The sequence below is a fragment of the Peromyscus californicus genome, unplaced genomic scaffold (assembly GCF_007827085.1).
Source record: "Peromyscus californicus insignis strain IS unplaced genomic scaffold, ASM782708v3 Scaffold_3__1_contigs__length_106647218, whole genome shotgun sequence".
NCBI classification, from domain to species: Eukaryota; Metazoa; Chordata; class Mammalia; order Rodentia; family Cricetidae; genus Peromyscus; species Peromyscus californicus.
The window spans coordinates 28,128,880-28,155,241 of NW_026294551.1; the positions used below are offsets into that span (position 1 = coordinate 28,128,880).

Genomic DNA, 26,362 nt, shown 5'->3' on the forward strand with positions numbered 1-26,362 from the left:
CAAGTCCTCTGATTGCCAGATATGGGCTGGGGTATGCACACGCCCCCACACAAACACAAATATTTTTAGAACATTTTTAATGATCTCCATGTCAAATCGGGAATGATTGTGCATACTTGTAATCCTAGCACTTGTGAGAGGCGGAGAGGTCAGTTCACAGTCATTCTCAGATACATGAATTCAAGCCTGAGCTACAGGAGACTCTCTCAAAAAGACAAAACCGAAAACTGTGTTGAACGCAGAGATCAGCAAGGGGCCAGTATTGTGTTTTGCTAGTATTCCCATTAAAGTTTTGTAATAGTAACCATATTTTGATTATAACTCACCATGACCTGGAAAGGTTTTGAAGTGGGGATCCTGTCGGCGTCCCAGTGTGTCCATTTTGAGTTCCAGATTGAATGTGTTGGAGCACGCCCTATTTCTCTGATTCTCTTAACGTATTTATCTTCATAAAGCTTGGCCACCTCTAGCGGACCAGCTTGAATGGTCTCATATATGTCTGCTCTCTCCTTTTAGGCAATTAATTTGATAACGTGTGTTGATGGCTCTAAGAAAGCCATCCCTCTCAATGCTTTCCACAGAGAGTGATTCTGAGGAATTGCCCACGTTTGCCTTTCTGAAGAAGGAACCACCTTCAGCTGACAGGAGTCAGCCTCAGAGGGAGAATGTGGTGGTCCCCTCAGATTCTGAGGCCTCCTGTCCTCTGTCACCAGGCTTGGAAGATCCACCATTTGTCCTAGATGCAGCTGAAGCTCCCACACAAGCAGGGCCAGTCAGAGTGCTAAGCAGTGGAAGTGAGGATGAAGATGTCTTTGTCCCCCTGGCTGAGCGGATCACATGTAAGTTTTTGACACACAAGCCGCTGAGCCTTGAGCACTCCAGCTCCTCACTTAAAACTGTTTCGGATCATCAAAATAATACAAGTGGACCATGTGACTGGAAAAAGCAGCCATTTCCAAAGATCCCTGCTGACGTTCCTCTGCGCAGTGCCTTAGAGAAGAGCCCAGCAAATGACGGGGACTCTGTCTTACACAGTCTATGCCATCAGCTTCCAGATCACCAGTATACCTGCAGCGAGTTGGCAGTAACTAAAACAATTCCTGACATCCCTCTACCTCAGAAGAGAACCAAGCGCAGTCAGAAGGTCCAGAGAAGAGGCTCTCGGGGAGGCTGGCAGCCAAGCCAAGCAAGCAGGAAGGAAAACACCCCAAGGCCGTCCGAGAAGAAAAAGAAGGCAGCGATGGTCGATAGGCTGAAAGCCCAGAGGCCGGAGGAATGCCTGAAGCATATTGTGGTGGTGCTGGACCCAGGTTCTCCCATATTCCAGCTCCCCCCTGAGCCCGGTTGTCTGTGTCCTGGACTCCCCCATGACCAGTCCTTTCCAATCTATTGCAGTGCTTTTAGAGATGGAAGGTGGGGGCCAGCTCCTGGGAGCACTGCAGTCCATGGAGTGCAGCTGCGTGATTGAAGCCCAGGCCGTGCCCCGAAGTATCACTTGGAGGAGGAGGATAGAGCTGGTAGAGGTACGAGCTTCTGGCTGGAGACTCCTGCCCCTTCACCCTCTAGGACTGCCGCACTGCCCCTGGTTGAGACTGAGTGACTCAGCTGTTACTGTCCCCAAGTCTGAAGGGATGAGGGGAGGAAGTGGCGAGCAGAACCCAGAAGAATGAGAGGGCCCACACTATGACGGGCAAGCCTGGGAAATGAACCGGCAGGGTTCATTCTCTTTCCCCTCCAGCGTACCACTCAGGTTCCCAGCTGGGAGCCCAGGGGCCTGGGGATCCTGTGATGTCCAAGTGTAGTTAAGCAGAGTGGGACAGGGGAAGAGAATCTGTGTGCTTTCCCTAGTTCTCTAACTGGACTTGGGGATTGGAGCAACTGTGTTTAACTCCTGGCTTGACTTCCGGACTCTGCAGTTTACTTCAGTTGCCTGTTGTAGAGTGAGGCCACTGGTAGCATCACTTTCCCCTGTTGGAGGGTCTAAGTGAGGTATCCTGGCACTAGCATCTGGTAGGCTTAGGGCACATATTCATCCTCCAGCCCGGGGTCTCACGGTGCTGTACTGACTGTTCCCATCATCCCCGCTATCTGTGAATCCAGACACTCTACCCTTCAAGAGTTTAGAAATGAAACATTAAGATGCTCGTCTCCCTCTCCTTTGTCCCTCATAGCTCTCTCAGTAACTTAGGACAGTCACCTACACATTTAACTAGTATTATTAGCAAAACTATATTCATAGTTGGGCATGGTGGCACACGCCTTTAATTCCAGCACTTCGGAGACAGAAGCAGGTGCATCTCTGAGTTTGAAATCAGCTTGGTTTGTATATAATGATCAGGCCACTATATATTGAGGCCCTGTCTCAGAAACAAACAACGAAACCTCTTTTCTTCACAGAGCAGTTTGTCTTTGAAGACACTCTGCACGTTCTCTCGTCTTCCGATCACAGCTGTCCTGAAGGCTGAAATCTCCACACTTCCCAGATAGAGACATGGGATCAGAAAAGCTGAATGCAGGCTTCCGGGTCACAGCTGGAACTTGACCCCAGAGCTCCCCCACTTGCACCCTGCTATGTTAGGAGTCTTGCATTTGGGTTCTAGGGACCGTGAGAAAACTGCCCAAGTCTGGCTCCCAGTCACTCTTCAGCACCCTGTTACTGTGGGGTGGTTGACCCTGAAGCACCTTGGCTTTGACTGAGCCCTTGGTCTGATGAAGGTTTTCTTTTTTATCTTTTCTCCCTGGTGCTGCTGGGGATGGAGCTCAGGGCTTCATGTGTACTAAGTAAACACTCTACTTGAGCTACATACCCAGCACCAATGCCCCCTTCTTTTCTGTTCTAAGATAGGGTCTCTCTATGTAGTCCTGGCTGGCCTTAAACTCAAATCCACCTGCCTCTGCCTCCCAAGTGCTGAGATTAAAGGCATTCGTCACCATGCCTGGCAATCCTTTCTTATTCTTGTTTTTAAATTTAGTTTATTTTTGAGACAGGGTCTCTCTGTGTAGCCCTGAGTGCCCTGGAACTCTCTATGTAGACCAGGCTGGCCTCGAACTCACAGAGATCTCCCTACCAATGCCTCCTGAGAGCTGGGATTAAAGGTGTACGCCACCACTCTCGGCTTTAAAAATGTATTATTGTTGTGTACATGTGTGTGTGCTGTGGTGCATGTGTGGAGGTCAGAGGACGACTATGTGGCATCACTTCTCTCCTTCCACTTTTACATGGGTTCCAGGCATCGAACTCCAGTCACCAGGCTTGTGTGGCAAGTACTTTTAGCCACTGGATCACCTTACCCACCCTGTTCATATTCTGTCTCTGAGATGCAGTGCGCCAGCCCTGAACAAACAGTTGAGGGGGAGGGACCGGATCACAGGTAGTTTTTCTTGCCACCATGACATCATCCAAGAAGGAAAAGCTATTATTCCATAGGGCCATTCACCCAGATCCAGCCCACCCACAGGTAGCACAGCTGCTGACCCGCCCTTTGCTGTGTTCTCGGGTCTTTTGCAGGATGGAAAAGACTGGGTGGAAGAGCCGACCATCCTGGTGTTGCTCCTGGCAGAGGCCTTCATGTCCATGGTCAACAACTTAGAGCAGGTGTGCGGGGCGGGGCCAGGGGGTAGAACTGAGGCATAGAATGGTGCCAGCCTCTTCCCAAGGAGCCAATGTCAATGCCCTTTCTGCCACTATGCAGGGAAGTCCAGGCAGCACTGAGAAAGGGAAGGAGACAATTCGGGGCTTTGTAACTGATGTCACAGCAAGGACAGGGAAAGCATTGTCACTGGTGATTGTGGACCAGGAGAAATGCTTCAGGTATGGATATGCCCTATAGGCCTTAAAGGGGCAGTTCATGGGTTATCAAGGGGCAGCTTATTCACCCTGGCTATGAGGTGTTCTGCAAGGTGGTGACCCTGCCAAGCGTGGGCTATGCTGGTCAATTATCTCGCAACACTTGCCTGGCTCAGTTTGGGGCTGCTGTTCCAGGGCTCAGAATCCTCCAAGGAGAAGAAAATCAGGAATGGCAAATAAACAGGCCAAAGAGAAGCAGCAGAAGAAACAAGAGTCTAGCACAAGGCTCATGATGTCCAGGGTAGACATGGAAGAGGTAAGGAATCCTGTTGCCCAGGTCAGGTGAGTGCTCACTGGTTATCTAATGAGGTTTCCAACTGAGATCAAATAAAAGGCACACTAGCACTTGTCTTCCTTGGATTGAGTAGGAAAGGGATAAATAGAGCCAAGAGGTTGAGTGTAGCTTTAGTGAACATTGAGAAGACTTCCGACCGGTCTCTCCGCTCTTCTAGTCTATTGTTTATTGTTGCCCTTGGGTTCCTAGGCTTTGGTGGATCTGCAGCTACACACAGAAGCCCAGGTTCGGATGGTGCAGAGCTGGAAAGAGCTGGCTGACATCGCCTGTGCATTTACAAAGGCTGTGGCTGAAGCTCCCTTCAAGTGAGTGACCTAGCTAGCCTCCCCACCTCCACCCTCTGCCCACGCCAGGTCATGCTTTTTCCCTTGGTTCTAAACTGCCACCGGCCCAGTGTCTGTTTTTAGGCAGAAGCCTATCTTAATCTGGAGATTCTTGGCAAAAGCCTCAAATCTAGGGAGCTGGAGAGATGGCTCAGAGGTTAAGAACACTTGCTGCTTTTGTACAGGACCCAGACTGTTCCCAGCATCCACATGTCAGCTCACAACTGTCTGTAAGTCCAGTTCCAAGGGATCTAACACCCTCTTCTGGCCTGTGAGGACACCAGGCAAGTAAGTGATATATATATATATATGGAGGCAAATACTCACATATAAAATAAAGACCTCAATTCCAGCCCTTTATAAAAACTCTAACTTAGATGTAAGTCTATTGTATAAGTTGATGCTGGATTACTAGGATTCATTCAGGTCAGATCCTGAGTGATCCAAGTCAGAACTGAAAACTCAGGGACCTCAGAGACAGCCCTGTCCAGGTGCTTTATTTTATATTGAGGGAACTGAGAACCAAATGAGTCATCTAAGCCTCTAACAAGTGAGAACCAGAAACAGATTTCAAATTGCCCAATTCTCAGTCCCCTGTGCCTCCACATCAGGGAAAAAAACCCAATACCTTCTCTAGTGAAAAGGACTAGATGCAAGCAGGGGTTGTTTTTTAATCTTTCTGCATGTGTATATGTGTGTATGCACGTGTATGAGAGTGTGAGCAATAACCTCAGGTACAGACCCTTACCGGAAATGCAGGAACTCCTTTGCCACTGCGTATGTAGGGACAGCTGTCCTGTGACTCCAGGGATCTGTCTCCATATCCCATAACCCTCTGGAGGTCTTGGGTTCCAGATGCAGCGAGCACTTTACCCACTCACTCATGCCCTGAGGCCCCAGATGCGATTTTCTTTTCACGTGTATGGAGGTTTTGCCTGCATGTGTGCATGACACATGTGCAGTGCCCAAGGAAGGCAGAAGGGGGCACCAGAGCCTTTGGAGTTGGAGTCCGGTGGTAGTGAGCTGCCATGAGTGCTGGGAGAGCAGTCAGGGCTCTTAACTGCTGAGCCCTCAGCCCCACCCCACCCCACCCCCAACTAAATGCAATTTTTAAGGGAACCTTCAACCAACAGGGTGGCTGAGAACAAAGACTCAAACTGGCCTGCTGTAACACCGAGTCTACCTCCAGGTCACTGGAGAACTTTTCAGTCCACAGTTGAGGGGACAAATAAGTAGGAGGGAGGAACTTAGGTTCCCAATGGTGCTCTTACAGGAAGCTCCGGGATCAAACCAGCTTTTCCTTCTGCCTGGAGAAAGACTGGGCTGGAGGGATGAAAGTGGACCCAGCTGGTAGGGGACTCGCACTAGTCTGGAGGAGGCAGATCCAGCAGCTGAACCGAGTCAGTTTGGAAATGGCCAGTGCTATTGTGGATACCTATCCCTCACCACAGCTCCTGGTGCAGGTATACTGCTATGGGTGGCCTGACTCTCCAAAGTGCCTGAGGGAGGTTTTGTTGAGGGGCCAAGAATGTAGGTCAGCAGTGTGGGTTGTCTGGCCTGAGGAAGGACAGGTTCCCCTGCCTCAAACTGACCTGACTACCCTCCTATCCTGGCTCTTGAACCAAGGGATGGCCATGGATGGGTGGTATGGGACTAAGGGGTCATTTACCACTTCCAGGCGTATCAGCGGTGTTTTTCCGAGCAAGAATGCCAGAATTTGCTGGCTGACATACAGGTACGCCGTGGAGAAGGTGTGACAGCCACCTCCCGCCGTGTTGGGCCAGAACTATCCAGGCGGATCTACCTTCAGATGACCACACTGCAACCAGATCTCGTCTTAGACAGTGTTGATTGACACCCCTCAGCAACAGGCTGTTTCCCCAACCTTGATCCCTGACAGCAGAGAGGGGGCCAGAAGTACGCCCCAGGTACAGTTAGGGATTGAGTCTCCTTGTGGGAACAGAGAAGGCTGAGACACTTGAATCTACCTTCACCAGCATTTACTGGTCCTCTCCCTGCAAGCCAGATGCCGTGGACAACCGACCACCCCACGCTGCCCCAGTCGACCCTCACAACACAGAGGAGAAAGGCAGACCACTCAGACACGGATTTAATAATTGTAGAAATCCAAAGAATAAGCATCAAATCTCGAAGTCAGAGTGAACTCTTGCCTGCGGGTTGGCTTGACTAGGCTCAGCCACTGAGCTGCCTCAACCAGCCAGGGAACTATGACTCGGCTGACTTCTGTTTTCATGATGTCACCATGTGTAGTATGTACTTTATCAATAAAGCATTTATACCAATGGCTCTGGAGCTTGGAGGAAGACTAAAGGAATGTGTAGTGATTCTGAGGAAGATGTGGACCTACACGGCAGAGCTATCTGGGGAGGAGAAAGCAAAGGCCTTTCTTCCAGTGTCAGGACAGTTTTGAGGGACAGACCTATCCAGATGGGTCACTAGGGTACTCTCTGAACTATGACAGAACTTGGTCCCTTAGGGGAGAGTCAAGGAGCTTGCAATTGGGGAGTTTTTAGCAAATAAGCACCGAGACACAGTTGTTTCTGATCCTTCATCCAGCTGCTGTGAAGAGACAAGGGAAAGGGGAGCAAAAATGCGTTCGGTAGCAGCAGGAAGGCGGGTGGTGCTGCCCTGGTTTGTGCTAACGTTTAATTGTGTATGTGTACCACTCTACAGCACCACCCTGTGACTCTGTTTCCCTTTGGCTCCCACTTTTCTACTGCCTTCCCTTCTGTTACAGGTCCAGATCACCTCTAGACCTGCTTCTTGGAAGTCAAGTTTCTAGGCTGCCTCTGAGGTATTTCACCACACCAAGTACTAGTGGAACTGTCCCTGAGCAGCTTTTGCAGAGATCTGCCTCTGCTTCCAGACCACCAGGGAGTTAATGCTCTAAACTGAGGCGGGGAGACTGGCCAACTGCCATTTTGTGGAAGCCATTTAAATTGAGGCAGAATTCCACAGGAGCTTCCCAGGACCCTGACGGTATGAGATCTACTTGTGGGTAGCAGGCCTTGTCTATTATGAAAGACTCACTTTGGCTAAGACAATTCTAGTGAGAGTTCATTCTCTTGGGTGTTATAAAGGAGGCCAAATGACATCAGGGAGAGGAAGAGAAGTGGAGTGAGAGGTGGGTCTGCTTTAGACCAGCTAGAACAGTGTAGGCAAGTCATGGACAGCTCCCTCTGCTCTGCCTCAAAGTGTTACACTGGACCAATGGCAGTGAAGTCACCTTCACAGCCGGGCATTTTGTACGTTCCTAAAATGTTGAACTGTCTGAGATCTTTAAGGAAACATTACTCCACCCTCCCACCTTAGGCTACATTTATCCAAGTATTCCTAGTCCCCAGTAACACACTGCCCTCCAATCTGTCCTGGTTACCCAGGAAGGAATGAAAGAAAGGGTTTGACATACAAAAGTATAAATGTAGTGACAGCTGACCATTTGGTAGAAAGGAACCTTGCCTTACACAGCTTGGTGTGACTAGAAAACGTAGGTCTTCTCTCTCCCCACCCCTAAGCCTATTCCTTTAGGCATGCAGGTAACTCTTCCTCCCCTCTCCATCTCTCCTCATTCCACCAGGGAACCCTGACTAAGGAACAAAGAAGTCCTACAAAGGGGAGGCCTCAAGTGCCAATCAGCAGCCATTTGATGATGGCAGGTAGGTCTGACGCTAAAAAGAGGTTGTGTCCAGCAGAACCCAATTCCATAGGAATCCAAGCTCCAAGGCTGGGAGGCAGCGGTGCTGAGGACAAGCTCACTGCTGGGAGTCGGTCTGGAGGACCCACTGGAGGATCTCATGATGGCGCAGGCCCTGGACGGCATTGTCGTAGACGGTGTTCACGCTGTTGCAGAGGGGCTGCTGCTGCAGCCCTGTCATCCGGCATGCAACCAGCCCTCCTGCCACACACATTAGCAGCAAGAGCAGCAACACCTTCAGCACAACCCAGGAGCGTGTGTGTTTCCGGGGTGGTGGCTTGCGAGGACGAGAGCCAGACTTAGATTCTGGAGGGACAAAATAAGTCAGTTTGTAGAGAGCAGCTCTATAATCCATGCAGATCCACTCCCTTCTCAAGTCCATGTTTTAGGAACATCTAAATGAGAGCTAACTCTCCTGCTCTTCAGAGCCCTAAGAACTACATACTACATCTGAAGATGGGATTCATCCTGTTGCCTTCTGTAACTCAGTTCCCAGGGTCTTCCATTCTCTTTGGTAACAGGGAGATAAATGGTTTGGGGCCCTTAGGATCACAGGAAGCTCATGGGGTGTTCAGAAGGGATAGACTGCCATCCACTTGGGGGGATGGGTCCAAACTACTAACATCACAAATGTCACTATTATATAATTTGTGTAAACTAGGTGTGGTGGCACAGGTCAGTAATCCCAGCACTCGGGAGCCTGAAACATCACAAGAAGTTTGAGGACAGCCGGGCGGTGATGGCGCACGCCTTTAATCCCAGCACTCGGGAGGCAGAGCCAGGCGGATCTCTGTGAGTTCGAGGCCAGCCTGGGCTACCAAGTGAGTTCCAGGAGAGGCGCAAAGCTACACAGAGAAACCCTGTCTCGAAAAACCAAAAAAAAAAAAAAAGAAGTTTGAGGACAGTCTGCTATGGTGCAACGGTCTCCAAAGGAAAAACTATGCACAAAGTCTGGGGCAAAATAATGCCTATCTCTAAAAAAAGAAAAGCTTGGCCAGTTGTGGTAGCTCATGCCTCTAATCCCAACACTCTGGAGGCTGAAGCAGGAGGATCACAAACTCAAAGCTAACCTAGGCTACACTTCAAGACCTTTTCTCAAAACATAAGCTCAGGAGCCGGGCATGGTAGTGCATGGCTTTAATCCCAGCACTTGGGAGGCAGAAGCAGGCGGATCTCCAGGTACAAGGCTAGCCTGATCTACAAAATGAGTTCCAAGACAGCAAGGGCTACAGAGAGAAAGACACCCTGTCTCAAACCCCACCCTACCCCCTAAAAAAGATAAGCTCAGAGGGTAAAGCATACCACATTACAAATGCAACCACTCCAACAAGGGATGGTCATGTGCGGCTGCTGTTTGCTAAGATGCACCCCGCCCCATGATCATATATTAATTTCCCTTTTTGTTTTTGAGATAAGTTCTCACTGTAGCCCAGCCTGGGCTCAAACTTACAACCCTCCTGCCTCTGCTTCCCTACTGTTAAGGTTACGAATATGTGTTAACATTTTTTTTTTTTACACATTACATTTATAATAAGAAAATGCTTGAGAATTTTAGGCAGAAAAAGGTGGGGGAATTGGTTTATGTTGGTTTGGAAACAGGGTCTTACTACGTCACTCCAGCTGTCCTGAACTTGATCTGCAGACCAAGCTGGCCTTTGAATGTAGAAATCTCCCTGCCTCTACCTCCCAAGTACCACCATGCCCAATTTAGGCAAGAACTGTATGAGTGTTTTCTCACTTCTCCTTCCCCTGCTGGCAAACAGGTACAGCCCTATCTTTGGCAAACAGGCAGTAGTGACATTAGGTGACCTGCTCAAGGCAAGGACGAACAAGCACAGGAGTACAAACCACCATTCCGTCCCTGCTGCACGCTGTCAACGAAAAGCAAACCTACTTGGGGCCTGATTTGTCTCCTTCTTGGGCTTCTTCTCCTGCTCCCGTTTGGAAGCCTTCTGGGCGTCGTACTCCTTTCGCCGACGCTCCTTCTCCTCTGCCTTCTCCCGCTTCCGCAGCTCACGCTCCTTTGCCTCCTTAGCCTGCTGCTTGGCCTCCCGCTTCTTCTCTGCCTCTACAACACAATATGCAGAGCATGACTCCTCTCACACACACAACCCCCCAGCAGCTTGCCACCCGAGTGATGAAGTGTGGCTTCATCTGACTTTTCCCTTATGCCATGGCTCACACAGACACTGAGAATCCAGATGCAGGAGCATAAGTCTATAATCCCAGCACTCAGGGTGGGAGAGATGCGGAGGGGTGTGTGGGATTATGAGTTTGAGGCTAGATTGGGCTATACAGGGAAAATCTATGAAAAATGTACTCCCAGCTGAGGTAGAGGATCACCTGGTCCAGGCCACCCTCAGCTACACAGTGAGGTGAAGACCATCCTGGGCCAACTAAGTTTCCCTTTAAAAATGAAGTTTCTCTCAGGGTTTACTGAGTCTTATTAAGAGATTCCTCCTTGCTACAAGCGAAGAGGGCATAAGATCTCACTATAGATGGTTGTGAGCCACCATGTGGTTTCTGGGAATTGAACTCAGGACCTCTGGAAAAGCAGCCAGTGTTCTTAACCACTGAGCCATCTCTCCAGTCCCTGATGACCTGAGTTTTACCCCTAGGTCCCATATAGGAGAGAGCAGACTCTCACAAGTTGTCCTCTTACCCCCACATGTGTCCTATGGGCACACAGAGAAAATAACTAAATCGTCAGAAGGCTGAGGGTGGGGGATCCGTAAGCCTCCAGTTTCAGACCAGCCTGGAGAACGACTCCCACAAAAAATAGTAAGAATGCACAGAAGGGGAACGAGCTATAGTGGAGGTATTGGTTCTGTGGGATGAACGTGGGCCAGGGAGGAGGATGGTGAGGTGAGCTCGTGTCAGGGCTTTAGCCAGTACAATCTTTCTAAAGAATTACACCAACTTGATTCACAAAGAATCTACTCAACACAACATTTGCTCAGGTTGACTTTACAGTTCATGTGTGCTTACATGAAGCATCCCACTTCCAAATTATTGGTTCTAAAAATGCATTTTTAAATTAGTCATTTAGAAGCCTGAAATACATGTTTCCAAAGTCAGAATACCACAAAATGGTGGCTTAATGCCCTTTTAGGGCTTGAAAGCCTAGGAGATCCATAACGGAGCTGAACAGTAGCCCCATTGGGACAGTAGCTTCCCACTGTTCCTTTCCATGCGAACAATTGGTGTTCCAGCTGGGCACAGAGAATGCCAAGAACAGGCCACACCCAGCTTCTTGGAACCTGGTGCTGGCAAGGAGTGGACATAGCAGGAGTGAGTTGTCTTGCCATGGCAGTCATGCCTACAGCAAGGACAGTTGTAACTCCTGCATGGTGAGCTCAGGGACTGCCAGTAGTCAATACTGTACACATCCTTTCTCCCACTGCAGCTTAGAAGTCAGCCAGCCAGTCAAGACTAAAATGCAGAGGGAAGAAAACAGGGCAAGTTCTAATGGCCGCATTATTTTCTTTCTTTAAAGCTTATCTTTAGTTTTATGTGTATAGGTGTTTTGCCTGCATGTATGTCTGTACATCATGTGCACACAATGCCTGTGGAAGCCAGAGGGTGTCAGGTCCCCTGGAACTGAATAACAGATGGTTGTGAGCCACCACAGGGTGCTGGGAATGAAACTCAGCTGCTCTAGAAGGGCAGCCAGTGCTTGTAACCACGGAACCATCTCTCCAGTCTGTTTGCTGTCTTTGGAAAAATATCTTAGGGCAGGTATGGTGGCGCAAAACTTTAATCCCAGCATTCCAGAGACAGAAGCAGGCAGATCTTTTTGAGTTTGAGGTCACCCTGGTCTACATAGTGAGTTCTAGCAGGGCTACATAATGAGACCCCATAATAAATAAGTACATAATACTTTTTATTAATTCTTTGAGAATTTCATCTAAAGTATTTTGATCATATTCACCCTACTCCTCTTAACTCCTCCCAGACCTACCTCCACCTGCCTAATCCCCACCCCAACTTCATTTCCTTGTTTGTTGCTGAAGTTGGTTTGGGGTTTTTTGTTGGTTTGGTTTGGTTTGGTTTGTTGAGACAGGGTCTCTTCTCTATAGCTCTGGCCATCCTGGAACTTCAGTTAAGTGTGTCTAGGCAAAGGAATGGCTAAGCTGTGGTCTATGTGCTGCCAAAGAAAGTGTGCACAGGCTAATTTAACGGCATGCTTGCCTCTGTGTGGAGGAGGAGACTGGTCTTGGTCACAGAGGGTCTGCTGGCCACCTCACACCTCACTAACTTGGGATGCCATTCTAGATTCAATGGAAAGTCAAGAAAGAGTTTGAAGCACACCGCAGCAGTATCTAACCTGTTTCAAAAAGATCCTGAGCTGAGAGGTAGAAGATAGATGTGTGGCGATGGCACAGTCGTGAAGACAAGCCAGAAGGCATGTGGTTCCACAGGATGGTGAGAGTCACACAGAGGACTAGCTAACAGACCGAGAACAGCAGAAAGAATCACAGATATCTGCCCAACCTCAGGCTTGAAAACTCCAAGGAGTTTCCTCCTATAGGGAAGGTTTCATACTGGGGGTTTGGAAACGGAGATGGGTCTGCTCTAGTGATTTGTTTTGTTTGTGGGGCTTTACTTGGGTTTTTGTCTCATTGGTTCTTTATTTTGGGTTTTGCCTTCTGAGATGAGGGTCTTGTTTTGCAGCCCAGCCTGTCACTGAATTCAGTGATCTTCCTCCCTCAACCTCCTAAATAGTGACATTAGAGGTGTGTGCCCACACATCTGGCTCCAGCTATGCTGAAGGGGTCCTTTCACCCTCAGAGGATGGCCACCTCAAAGCAGAGACATGATAAGCAGTTGCTTGTTGATTGTGGAGCACTATAGAGAAGCCTGGATGGAGAAAGGTATCAGGTAACAGGGAGGCCACTCTACTGCCTATGCCCCCGCCCCCTTTGAGCACCCTCCTACAGATCCTGTTCCGGAAGCCTAAGACTGCTGGCTGACTAAGGACAGGGGAGATGACTAGGAGGATGGCCACCCACCTCGCTCCACTTCCAGCCGGCGCTGTCGCTCTCGTTCCTGATCTGCCTGCACGGCCTTCATGTGCTGTAACACCTGCAGGAGAGAAGAGGCTCTGAGCTATGCAGGTAGCAGTCTTCACAGCTCATGTCTGTTCAGGACTCAAGAAAGAGACCGTTCATTTCAAGATCCTAGACTATGGGCCCCGAAGGTGGGACAGAGCCAATGGAGATAATCCTATCTTTGTATCTTCAATACTTCATTGCAGAAGAGTCACATGAGTCCAGTTCATAAGACTGTCAGAAAAAAGCTTCCGGTAAAACACTACACCAACTAGAATCTATGAAAAGTTCTGTCGTTCACACGACCCTCACAGTTCACATAGTTCATCCAGAGGCTCCCTGTTGTCCCCAGGGAGACAGCATTCCTTCACCATGTTCTCCTGACCCCTCTCCTTTGGCGAACACAGGCCCTTAGCCTGTTCCTGTTCATACACTATAATTCCCTCTGGTTTCTTGTTGGTTTGGGTTTCTTGAGATAAAGTAATGATCAGTAGGTATCCCAGGCTAGCCCTGCATTTGTGGCAGTCCTGACAGGCATGAGCCAGCACACCAGCTAAGCCACCGGCAGGCACTGTTTTGTTCCTAGGCTAGATGTGACTGTGAAGGCCCTAGACCCACCTGACTGACTGCCTGGCTTTCTAGTACAAAAGGAAGAAAATCCAGATGGACTGATGTGCCCAGAGCACACAGCACAAAGTAGCACAACTGAGGTCTGAGCACTGACCCGCTGAGCAGAAGACAGCTCCAAGAGAAAGGCCCAAACACTGCCCACTGTAATCAGTACCCAGGGCCCCAAATTCTCAGGCTCAACTCATGGATGATGACCTCTAACTGAAAGAGTTGCAAATGTTCTCACTGTGGACACAGAGGAGCCAAAATCCTTTTATCATTTCTATTTGTTTTCGTAGAGCTTCTACATATTAAACACATGCTCTACTACTGAGCTACCCATCCCCTTCAGTCCTGTAATTTTTTTTTCTCTCAAGACAGGGTTTCTCTGTGTAGCCCTGGCTATCCTAGAACTAGCTCTGTAGATCAGGCAGCCTTGAACTCACAAAGACTCACCTGCCTCTGCAGTGCTGGGATTACAGGTCCGCCCCACCACCTGGCTTTTGTTTTTGTTTTATTTTGTTAGTCCTGTAATTTTAGAAGCTGGTGTTCCATGGGTGTAACTCAGAGCTCCTGGCAATCTAAACTCTATCATACTGTGTGATCTCAGCAAGTTTTCTGATCTGGAAGCCAGAGATAACATATGCTTCTCTGGCCTACTGTGGTAACTTGCTCTGGCCACTCAGCATTCTGCAGCATGATGGGCACTCAATAAACACTGCTGCTAATCATGTCATTTTTACTGCATGGATAAAGAGGACAAGGAAAACTTGAACTAAAGTAACACAGCAGAAGGACCCTCAGGTCAGATATGAGTATTCCAGCATAACTCAGTTCTAGGAAACCTCAAGCTCACACGCACTCATCCCAAGAGGGGTTCCACAGCCGGCCTGCAGAACCCTCTCCCACAGCCTGGTTTGAAGCCACAAACTGCTAACCCAGGACTTGGACCTACCAGCACCACCCAAGGGAATCCAATTTATAAAAATGGCTACCCAACAAGGAACTGCAGGCACCGGAGGATGGGCGGACACGATGGTGAGGAGGATGGGCCGACACGATGATGGTGAGGAGAGCCCAAGAGTCCAAAGGTCCGGTCCCACTGCAAACCGGATACTAACTAAGCAAGTGTGCGGCTGGCGCTGACATGCCCATTCTTACCCTGGCTTCAAGGTCCCATCAGAAACGATCTGAAAACACAGGCAGCTCAGAAATGAAAGAGACTCCCCTAAAGTAAGTTCCTAGGGGCAGATGCTGTTCTAGAAACTTCCGACCTTATTCTGACTCCCCAAGCCACTCCTCTACAGCACCTGAAGGTGCTGCAGCCCGGGGCAGCCATGCCAGTACTGTCAAGGACTGTGGTTTTAGTTACCATCCACAATGCACTGCGCTACCTGGAGCACGTCTGGAAGAAATGTGTGAGCAGAGGTGCCTCCACACTAAATGCAAACTACTTCTGTGGCCATAAGCTATGAACTATCAATGGGTGTCAATCAGACTGGCTTCAGACATACTACATAGCCAAGAATGACTTTGAATTTCTGATCCTCCTGCCTCATCACAAGTGCTGGGATTATGGCCTTGCGCCACCATACTCGGTTTTATGCTGTCCTAGAGATCTCAAACCCAAAGCTTCATGCACACTAGGCAAGCACCCTACCACAGTCCCCTCTGGATGATCAATTCTATACCATCTGACATTATCTGCTGCATGGAGAGATGAATGGTGCATGTACACTGAGATTTCACAGGTCAGAAAAAAGGGAAAACAGCCACTTCCCAGGTCATAAAGACTATAAGACACACGTATAAAGCATGTAGGGCAGAGAAATAGTGGCCACTATGAGTCTTCAGAACTGAAATTGCTCATTAACACCAAGTTTTCACAACACGCTTCACAGACCATGTGAGCCTTGGCTTCCTATGTTGCCTTCCCTGGTTATGTTACCATTCAGCTTGGTTGGTTTCTTGTAACAATGATGGTGAGATTATATAAACCCTGAGTAGATGGGGGGGGGGGGGGAGGCCATTGCTTTTGAGGCTCACAGAGGAGACCCCTCCCATACATTTAGCTTATATTAACTGAAATACAGCTAAGTCTATCTTGTTCCCACAGTACCCAGACATAGTAAGCCATTTGGTGCTCAGCTGAAGTGGTGTTCCACTGCCAGAGTGGGCATTATTGAGGGCACAGTGCTGCTCTCAATGAGCAAGGTAAGGGATCATCAAGGAAACTGGTCACCAGGAAGGTCTGTCTTGCACAAATGTCTCTGGTTCCTCACTCTCTTGTCGGGACATGAGCTATAAACTTTTAAACCTTAACCCCCTTTTCAAAAGATTTAAAACTGGGCATGTTGGTGCACACCTTTAATCCTAGCACTCAGGAGGCAGAGGCAGGCAAGGTCTACAAAGTTCAAGGCAAGCCTGGTCTACAAAGCCAGTTCCAAGACAGCGAAGGCTACACAGAGAAACCGTCTTGGGGGAGAAAAAAATGTTTGTGTGTATATATGAGAGAGAGAGAGAGAGGAGGAGGAGGAGGAGGAGGAGGAGGAGGAGGGGAGGGGAAGGGAGGAAGGGAGAGTAAGTGCCTAGGGAGGCCAGAGGTATCAGATCCCGCTTGAGCAGCCAGTGTGGGTGCTGGAAATCAAACCCGAGTGTTCTGCAAGAAGAGCATGTGCTCTCCACTGCTCGGTCGTCTCAGTCCTCCCTCCTGCCTCTTAACCCCTTTTCAAAGGTTTATTTACTGTGTGAGGGGAGGAGGAGAGATGTGATGTGCCCAGGCGTGTGCATGTGGAGGTGAGAGGACAACTCGGGAGTCAGTTCTTTCCCTCCACCATTGGGTCCTGGGGATGGGACTCAGGTCATCAGTCCCCATCAGTAAAGTGCCTTTACCCATCGACCCACCTTGCTGGCCTTCAATCCTAACTTTTTTATTGGCCAAACTGCTGCCTCAGAAAAGTCGTAGCTTTAACCCTACTAAGGCTAGGGCATAGGACTATGTCCTAGTAAAACAACTGCTGAAGCTGAGAGATGGTTTAGGTAGTAAAAAGGCTTGCCTGTAAGCATGTGGACCTGGGTTTGATCCCCAGCACTCAGTGAGAACACCGGGCTTAGTGGCACACACCTGTAATCCCAGTGCTACCGAGGTGGGAACAAGAGGATCTCTGCGTCTCACTGGACAGCCAATCTTGCCTAATTGGTCAAGGACAGACCCTTTCTCAAGATGTGAACAGCATTCCTGAGGATGTAACCAATGTCGTCCTCTGGCCGCCACACACAAATGCATAGATTTAAAACCTAGTAAATAAAGAGGCTGGCAAGATGACTCAGCAGTTAAGAGCACTACCTGCTCTTGCAGAGGAGCTGGGTTCAGCTTCTAATTCAGGCAGCTTACAACTGGTTTTAAGTCCAATGCAACAACACCTTTTGCTGGCTCTTCCGGCACCAGGGCTGCATGTGGTGCATATACATGCAGGCAAAACACATATACACATAAAACAAAAATAAACTCTTAAAAAAAGTTAACATTTAAAAAATAAGCTAATAAACAAAACAACTGTCAACACAATGCCAGATTGGAGCACGAGTGGTTTCTGAAAAAGAAAGTATGCAGTAGAGAAGATGGCCCCACTACTTGTAAAATAAATGCACCAGGGCTCAGTGGTTAGGAGCTTTTGCTGTCTTGCAGGAGCTGGGTTCAGTTCCCAGCATCCATATCAGGCAGCTCTCAAGTGCTTGTAACTCTAGGTCCAATGCCCTCTTACATGGCCTATGTGAGCATCTGCAAGTACATGGTACACATAAACTCATGCAGGCACATACTTAAATCTTTTGAAATAATAATAAACACTAAGTAACCACAGCAACACAGACCTCTCCCTGTCAGACTCGTCTCACCTAGACCTGCTGCTTTAATAACACGGAGCTGTTGGCACCCTCCCTGGGAGGATAAACAAGAAGAGGGAGAGGCAAGTCCCAGGGGAGAATGTGATCGAGCCCCCTGGGAGCTTCATACCTACCTTGTTTGCACACTGCTTACACTGCTTCTCATCCAAGCAATCTCCTGCCACCTTGGCCAGGACAGGATCCAGGGGATTGTCTTTCAGATCCAGCCACTTCAGGTTCTACAGAGACAGGAAAAGAGGCTGGCTAAGCCTGAGTTCACACAAACTCCCTCAAAGTGGAACAAAAGGAGCTAGAAGAAAACTCTATGTTCCACTAAGAGAACAGCCAGCTGAGGCAGGGCCAACCAGGTGGCATTTCTGGTCCCCTCTTCTGCTCAGGGTCATGCTCCCATAGCCCCTGAGCCCTTGACCACACTTGGCCGGGCAACCCTGGTGCATATTACCTTGAGCTGAGCAAAGCTGACAGGCAAGGTGACCAGCCTGTTGTTGAGGAGATCCAAATGCTGAAGGTTGACCAGGCGACCAAAGTCTGCGGGCAGCTGCTGCAGCTTGTTCTTGCTGAGGTCCAGCTTCACTAGATGTGTGAGGCCACAGAAATCCGACTAGGACCCAGAGAAAGAAGACTTAGGCCCAGGGCTCACACACTTTGGTAAAGGTGTAGCAACTCCCAAGTCAAGAGTATCTCTGTGTAAATCCCAACGTATGCCAGCTCCTTCTCTTCAAATGACAGTGGAAAGAGCACATACTATTACAGTAATTACCTAGACAAGCTTGGAAGGCAGCATAGCACAAAATCTGCATTAGAAATGCATATAACCCACTCAGGAAGCAGAGGCAGGAGGATCTCTGTGAGTCTGAGGCCAGTCTGGTCTACAGAGTGAGTTCCAGGACAGCCAAGGCTGTTACACAGAAAAGCTCTGTCTTGAAACATTTTCATCTTGTCGAATGAGCTCATTTTCCACACTGCTGCTGGAGTGACACAAGGCCTTTCCTGTCCCCCACGGTGCCCTGTCTTCATCTTCCATTAGATTTCTCACTGCACATGGTAGTATACACTTGTTCTCCTAGCTACTTGGGAGGCTGGTACAATCTTTGTTGGAGCCAGCCTGGGCAGAATAACCAAACCTCATCTCAAACAACAAATGGGACTATGGGATAGCTCAGTGGTGGAGTGATGCCCAGCATATGCAAAGCCCACAGTTCAGTTCCTAGCACCACACACAGAAATGGCATAGCTTATCCATGAGGCCCTGGGTTCAATTCCCCCTGCCCCCAATATCCTTCCAAAAGAAAAGAAACACACATATACTTGTTTTTATAAAAATGGCCAGTACTTGAGTACTAAGTCTTAGTCTCTGTTTTTTGTGACACCTAGCACAGTACTTTACACAGGTGCTCAGTGAGTGTCAGGACAAGTAACTAAATGCCTAGAACCTGTCCTGTCCTACTCAAACCAGACTCATTTTTAGCACAGAAAAAAAAAAAAAAAAATCCCTGACATTACCCTTTGCTGAGCACCATGTGACAGTGACAATACAGCTCAGCTAATGAGGCACTGTTCATGCTCTGTGGGGACCTGTGGGGACTCAACACCAGTGGACACATGCTGCACAGTGAAAGAAAAGTTCCTAGGACAGACAACAGAACAGACTCGTCGACGAGAGAACTGAAGGGGTGCTGAGTGACTGTGGGGCGCAGTGGACAGCAGCTGTGAAGCTGCAAGGAGCTGCTACCCTTCTTTAATCAGACACACAATACTTCCTGGAATAGAAACCATTTTTAATGAGCTGTGGGAAGAAGCGATGCTGTTGACAACAGGAGAGGCCCAAGAGAACTCTGAGAGGGCTGGACTAATGAGCCACTGTAGAAACTGCTAACTTCTCAACTCCTCCCCTGAGACCTGAGCCAACAAGAGGCTACCCTGGAATCCAGCAAGGTGGGACTGGCCATGGTACAGGGTGCAAGAGGCAACACCGACAGCGAGGGACAGCCTGATGACAAAGGAGCACCGCCACAGAGGAGGGTGGCCTTGCTCAGGAGAGGAGAGGCTGAAGGAATCCAATGCCCACATGGGTGAAGTAACAGCTGGGTGTTATTACACCGGTAATCCCAGCACTCAGAAGTCTGAGGCCATCCTGAGGTACACAGAGAAACCCTGTCTCCAGAAAAAAGAGAACCGGAAGAAGTTCTCCAAGAAAAATCAAAGGAAGAGGAATGATGGGGGAAGAGTGGGAAGCATGCATATGAGCAGGATACAATTATTTATGTTCAAATGTTATAATGACACATTGTTTTCTATGCAAAAAAAGGGGGAAAAATTCCAAAAGCATCAAAAGGACTTGATATACATTGGGTATGCTCCGTGACAAGAAAAGCAATCTCCAGGGACTCATCCCATCAAACCACAGCCTTTCTTGTTCCTCATCAAACAATGTGTGGCCCCAGCGTGGGAACTCAGGCCTGAAGTCCCAGCTCTTGGGAAGCAAACAGGAGAAGACTGCTCGGGTTTGAAGTCAGGCTGGGCCACACAGTGTCTACGGTCTCAAAATAAAAAACCACAGCCGGGCGGTGGTGGCGCATGCCTTTAATCCCAGCACTCGGGAGGCAGAGCCAAGCGGACCTCTGTGAGTTCGAGGTCAGCCTGGGCTACCAAGTGAGTTTCAGGAAAGGCGCAAAGCTACACAGAGAAACCCTGTCTCGAAAAACGGAAAAAAAAAACAAAAAAAAAAAAAACCACAAAACCACAAAACAAGCCAGGCTCAGTGGCACACACCTACAGTCCCAACATGCAGGAGGTGGAAGCAGCAAGGTCAGGGGTTTCAAGGCCAGCCTGGGCTACCTAAGACCTTGTCACAAAACAAAACAGGATGCAAGGGACGAGGGTTCACATTTCCACAGAATATAGAGCAAACAGACACAATGGTCTCTAGCTCCTTTATGCAAGAGAGGTAAACTACTTTTGTCAAGACTAAAATAAAGCAGAAAAAAGATGAGCCCGGCAAGTGATTCGGCAGTATCCTGCTGACTTTACCTTTCTATGCCCTGCCTCGCCCGCTGTTCTAAAGAATGTACTTCTGAGACAAACCACCTTCTTCCACTGGTCCCCACCAATACCCTCAGATTTAGCTGGATCCTGTCTGCAGACCTATCCTGAAATTGTACTTTATGCCACCCTTCACCCCCAGCAACATGAAGAACATTCAGGGCTCCAGAACTCACTGGTATTTGCCAGTCTTACCGGAAGAGAGCTCAGTTTATTGCAGGACAGATCCAGTACGGTGGCCTTTGGGAGTGCAGCCTAGAAAGAGATGAGAAAAACATGTCAAACTAACAACTGGAATGATTCAGTGACATCTGCTAATGAAGCATTTTCCAGAGAATGTTCCCACAATTACAAAGGCCTTAAAAATATATATATAGGGGTGGGGGCAGGGTGGCACATGCCTGTAATCCCAGTATTCAGAAGGCAAGAGGATGTCAAGTCAAAGACTACCCTCAGCGTCATAGTGAGACCCCGAGGAGGGGAAAGGCATGAAAGTATAATATTCTTAGGGATAAGAAGGAAAATGCCAGTCAACTAAGACCCAGGAAGACCGCAAGAGGAGGGGTCCGACCATAGAATGTCCAAGTTCGGAAAACTGATCCTTAAAAAAAACCCAGGGCACTTGAAAAGTCTTCTCTAATGCCCTGTTATTAGGTTTCAGGGCAGGAACTGGGTCTAATAAAGCTCTATAGTTTGATTTACACATTCATTCAGTCATCCACTCACCAACGTGTATGGGTACTGAGTGCCTTCTCTGAGGAGGGCTCTGGCTAGGGAACACCAGAGTGGGAGCAAGGCCCTCACAGCCTGCCTCTACTTTCCAATGGTGTCCAGGACTAGAGAGGCTCTGCAAAACTGACCCTTTCTTCATGTGCTATAGTGACCACATGCCTGGAGGATATGGTTTCTGGTCCTAGGGCCAGGCTCAAACAAGTCTGGCCATCTTCCTAGAGTGGGAAAGGAGTCGAACGTTCAGTTAAGGATCCTAGGCCAACCTGAACTGTCCAAATGACCACCTGAAAAGGACTTCTGGATATCACAGAGTGGAAAAACATCAGCTATGTCTATTGACATTTGCTACCTTCCAAGGATTTGACATTATGATTTTAATACTTATAAATGTATGAGATGGGAACCGTTAACACCATTTTTGTAAACGAAGAAATCTAGACATAAAGGTTGGTTGGTTAACTTGCCAAGGACATTCAGTTATTGAGCAATGGAGCTGGGATATGAACTGGGCATGCCATTCAAACCACCATACTACACGGCCACAGTGGAGGAACGACCAGGCCAAATGACAAGGGCAAATGCGGTTCCTGAACGGCAATAAAGAAAGTGTAGGTCATCCAAACTGAAGCCAACATAGGACGTTAGGGCTAGGGAGCACGGAGTTGGAAACCCACAGATGGAGGATGTAGCTCCATACTAGCAACAAACTAGGATGTCCCCGGGACCTTAGACTTCGGAACAGGGGTAGGGGTGAATGAGGATGGAGGGTAAAGCGCGATTCCCGACAGTTTCAGAGCAGCTGGGATGAGACCTTGCCAGTCTTTCGGAGTGATTTCACTTTCTTCAAGGAGGGCAGCCTCCGGGCTGAGACAGCCAGCTGGGATTGCAGGCTTCTTAGAAAAGCTGGGTTCGGCGCCACACCCAGGTCTCTCTGAAGGCCTACTTCCCGGGACCAGGTCATTCATTCATCCTCGAACACATCCAGCCACCGCTCTCGCGGGTTCCCACTTTAAGGCCCAGCAGGAAGCTGGACGTTGTGAGAGCTTCCAAAACAAGGGTAAATTCACTCCTGGCCTCTAAAGAGCCCAGGGGTCGGGTAGGTAGAGCTTCCCTATCTTCTGGAACTGTGCCAAAGTGACACGTGTACATCGCAATAAGAACACTGGGGCCGACCGCAGCCTCCCCGGAGACCTAGTTTTTAAAGATCGGGAAACTGAGGCTTGGGAGAAAGGCCTGCCCGCCAGGGGCCGGCGTCAGGAGTATAGGTGGGCTCCCGGGGCTCGTGGGGTCGTACTGACCAGCTCCTTGACGGGGACCTCATTCAGGTCGCTGAGGCTCAGGTCCAGCTCATTGCCGTCCAGCTTGTCGCGGAGGTTCCCGCCCTTGCTACCGGCCTTGGTCATGATGACGCCGGCTTAAGCGGGTCCCTGCTCCCGGGTTCCGACGGGCAGCAGAGAGGGCTGAGCAGCCGCTCGTGGGCTCGGCGGATTCGCACCCAACGGACCACGACTGCGCCTTAAGCCGCCGCCGCCGCCGCCGCCGCCGCCGCTGCGAGGCCTCCGCCGCCCGTCCGCTCGCCCGCCGCACTCCCAGCCCAGGGCCCTGCTCCCACCGGTGCCGCCGCGACGACGACCACTTCCGTGTCCACGTCACCTTCCGCGACCACTGAGAAGGGCTGGGCCAGAGCGGCCCTAGCGTGTGCCGGCGCGCCCTCTGCCGCCCAGGCTGCTGTACTGCAGCTGCAGGGCGCCGCCTCTGCCCGGAGGAGTTGAGTTGCTAGACGTGGCAGTCCAGGGGCGGCTGAAGCGGAAAGCAGAGACTGGACGTTACAGGAGCTGGGTTTGCATCCAAATTTATGAGATCATCCCTAAACTTCCTCTCCTCACTGACTGCTTCAGCCTTTAGCCCCATCTCAGTTCAGTCCCTCGGTCCCATATAGTAGAAGGAGAGACCTGACTCCTTGGAGCTGTCTCCTGACCTCCATCCGTATGCCATGGCATGCACATGTGTATGTACACACACACATAATAAATAAATATATAATTAAAAACCAAAAAGCAAGCTCCTGTTGGATGAATGAAGTACTTTTACCATGTGTGTGGCGTCTGTGCATGCAATGCATGCTCACGTGTGTGGAGCTTACATGCTCACGTGTGCATGTGTGGAGGCCCAAGGTTGACGTTGGTTGTTTTTCTTGATCACTCACCCGATTTTATACCGAAGAAGGGTCTCTCACAGAACTCAAGAGTTCTCGGGACGGCTAGTCTGGCTAGGCAGCTTGCTCCAGAGGTTTCCTGGCTCCGCCTCCCACATTCTGGGATTAGAAACTGGAAGGGTACCCACCTGATTTTATGTTGCTTTCTGGGGGAATCCAAGCTTTGGTCCTCATGCTTGCGTGGCAAATGCCTTCTGCTGACTCATCTCCCGAGCCCAGTTTGCCCATCTTGAACTTGAAAATTTAAACTTACCCCAGGAAGGCGGGGGCGGGGGTTAAGCTGGCAAAGTACTTGCCTAGCATTGCATGAAGCCCTGGGTTGGATCCTCAGCACGACATAAGCCAAACATGCTGTCATATGCTTTGTAATCCCAGCCTTTGGGAAAATGGAAGCAGGAAGATCCAAAGTTCAAGATTATCCTCCTCAACATGGGGAATTTGAGGCCAGCCTGGGATACCAGGGCCAGTGAGATGCCTCAGTGGATTGGGGTGCTCCCGATCAACCCAATAACCTGAGTTTCATGTCTGGATCCCACATGGTGGAGAAAAAGAGCTGACTGCCCCAAGTGTGGCGGAATCTTTTTGTAACTGTGAAGATGCGTCACTCTGATTGGTTTAATAAAAACTGAACGGCCAATAGTTAGGCAGGATTTCCAGGCACAGAGGACACTGGGAAGAAGGGTGAAGATACCAGAGACTCGCAGTGAGCAGGAAAGCAGGCTGGACAGTACTTATATGAGGTAAATGAGCCTCAGAGCAGTGCATAGATGAATAGAAATGGGTTAATTTAAGTTATAAGAGTTAACTAAAAACAAACCTAAGCTATTGGCCAAGATTTTATAATTAATAATAAGTCTCCGTGCTGTGTTTGGGAGCTGGCAGACAAAGACTAGCTATACCCAAGTTGTCCTCTGACCTCCACATACATGCCATGGCAAAGCATGGCACACACGTAAACACACAAATAAATAAATACATGTAATAAAAATTTTAAATGTTATAATAAAAATAAAAAATAAAACTTCCCTTGGGGAATCTAAGGATTAACAGAAGTCTGTGCAAGTCCATATTCATTTAACAAAACCTTGATGTTGCACACCGCTCCTATCCTGAGCAAGATGGTGTTCTCAGCACCTGGGAAGCTGAAAAGGACAACTAGGTAAATATAAATTAGCATCGTTATTTTCATGATGGACTTGAGATGAGAACATTCGTGGAGATCCTGTGCTTAGCTCCTGGAGGAAAATCGTCTATCCTCAGCCACACAGATGGACTCTTTTGATTTAAAGTCCTGCATCCTTTCATCTCAGCCTATTTTTCTCCTACCCCAAAGGAGCTTACAGTCCACACAAATAATAGTTTCTGTTTCATATACAGAAACTGCCATTTAGGGGTCCATCTCTCTCCATACTCCCATATGTATTGGAGCTAGGAGGTGTTCCAATAAAATATGATATGCCAGGGCTGGAGAGATGGCTCAGAAGTTAAGAGCACTGGCTGCTCTTCCAGAGGACCCGGGTTCAATTCCCAGCACCCACCTGGCAGCCCACAACTGTCTGTACCTCCAATTCCAGGGGATCTGACACCCTTACACAGAATATATACAGGTAAAACATCAGTGTACATCAAATAAATAAATAAATAAATAAATAAATAAATAAATAAATAAATAAGGTATGCCATTTTCTTTTTTTTTTTTTTTTTTTTTTTTTTTTTTGGTTTTTCGAGACAGGGTTTCCTCTGTGTAGCTTTGCGCCTTTCCTGGGACTCACTTGGTAGTCCAGGCTGGCCTCGAACTCACAGAGATCCGCCTGGCTCTGCCTCCCGAGTGCTGGGATTAAAGGCGTGCGCCACCACCGCCCGGCTTAAGGTATGCCATTTTCTAAGGTTGTCTGGGTCAAATTTTTGTTATTGATTAAGGATACACTTAGAGAGGAGTCCAGGAGAATGGAAGGGGAGTTCTCCAGAATGACCTGCAATGGAGAGGAAAGGATAATGGAAAACTACTGATCCAACCTTGGAGAGAAGCATAGGATAAAGCTGAAGATTCCAAGGATAGCTCCCTTTGGATGTCTCCAGCTTTAGCCTTGGATAGACATCGTGATATCTCTTTTTACTCCCACTTTGTCTTTGAACAGAGTCCCTCCATAATCTATGTCCTCTTTCCAGGTGGAGTATTCCTGGGTGTAGAGGGTGGCTTTTAGACACTCTCTAATTAGAGAACCTGGCCTCCTTCCAATGGGTGCCTTGTGAAAGGCACTGGCACACGTGCTTGAATGAGAATTGAGGGAGAAGTGGTGGTTGTGGCTGGGAGCGATGACTCATCATCAGCGTTCTAAGAGCAGAGTCCTGGCAGGCCACACATGCCCAATCAAGTAAGTCAAGGAAGCGGCATGGTGTAATAGAGCCTTCTTCCTTAGAGTCCGGGAAGGAAATGGAAAAAGCACAATCCATAAATTATTTCATATGAGGGGCTGGAGAGATGGCTCAGCGCTTAAGAGCACTGACTGCTCTTCCAGAGGACCTGGGTGCAATTCCCAGCACTCACATGGCAGCTCACAACTGTCTGTAACTCCAGTTCCAGGGACCCAACACCCTCACACAGACATACATGCAGGCAAAACACC

At 48.9% G+C, this 26,362-nt stretch overlaps 2 protein-coding genes across 3 annotated transcripts; one reads left to right on the forward strand and one right to left on the reverse strand.

Annotated features, from left to right (window-relative positions):
- The first annotated feature begins 523 nt into the window (after window positions 1-523).
- Window positions 524-6,769, forward strand: Eme1 (essential meiotic structure-specific endonuclease 1). Of its 2 annotated transcripts, XM_052757470.1 has the most exons (8): window positions 524-1,310; window positions 1,396-1,523; window positions 3,509-3,595; window positions 3,693-3,811; window positions 3,983-4,103; window positions 4,332-4,447; window positions 5,739-5,928; window positions 6,144-6,769. In XM_052757470.1, exons 1-8 carry the CDS (start codon window positions 542-544, stop codon window positions 6,318-6,320), a joined length of 1,707 nt encoding a protein of 568 aa, XP_052613430.1. In that variant the 5' UTR covers window positions 524-541; the 3' UTR covers window positions 6,321-6,769. The 2 variants fall into 2 exon arrangements, with proteins under 2 accessions (XP_052613430.1, XP_052613429.1); XM_052757469.1 differs by having other exon boundaries at window positions 5,739-6,328.
- On the reverse strand, window positions 6,558-23,114 carry Lrrc59 (leucine rich repeat containing 59). The gene is made up of 7 exons (XM_052757471.1): window positions 22,819-23,114; window positions 20,984-21,043; window positions 18,189-18,347; window positions 17,860-17,964; window positions 13,193-13,265; window positions 10,075-10,248; window positions 6,558-8,486 (listed from the first exon to the last, which is right to left on the reverse strand). Exons 1-7 carry the CDS (start codon window positions 22,921-22,923, stop codon window positions 8,239-8,241), a joined length of 924 nt encoding a protein of 307 aa, XP_052613431.1. The 5' UTR covers window positions 22,924-23,114; the 3' UTR covers window positions 6,558-8,238.
- Window positions 23,115-26,362: the final 3,248 nt, after the last annotated feature.

Bases quoted from the DNA above. Each gene is read 5' to 3' on its own strand.
- Eme1 (XM_052757469.1), top strand. From the start codon at position 542: ATGGCTCTAAGAAAGCCATCCCTCTCAATGCTTTCCACAGAGAGTGAT. The intron at 1,311-1,395 runs GTTCTCCCATAT...AATCTATTGCAG, and splicing joins TGTGGTGGTGCTGGACCCAG to TGCTTTTAGAGATGGAAGGT. The intron at 3,596-3,692 runs GTGTGCGGGGCG...GCCACTATGCAG, and splicing joins TGGTCAACAACTTAGAGCAG to GGAAGTCCAGGCAGCACTGA.
- Lrrc59 (XM_052757471.1), bottom strand. From the start codon at position 22,923: ATGACCAAGGCCGGTAGCAAGGGCGGGAACCTCCGCGACAAGCTGGAC. The intron at 21,044-22,818 runs GTCAGTACGACC...ATCTCTTTCTAG, and splicing joins AGGTCCCCGTCAAGGAGCTG to GCTGCACTCCCAAAGGCCAC. The intron at 13,266-17,859 runs GTAGGTATGAAG...TCTCTCCTGCAG, and splicing joins GTAAGCAGTGTGCAAACAAG to GTGTTACAGCACATGAAGGC.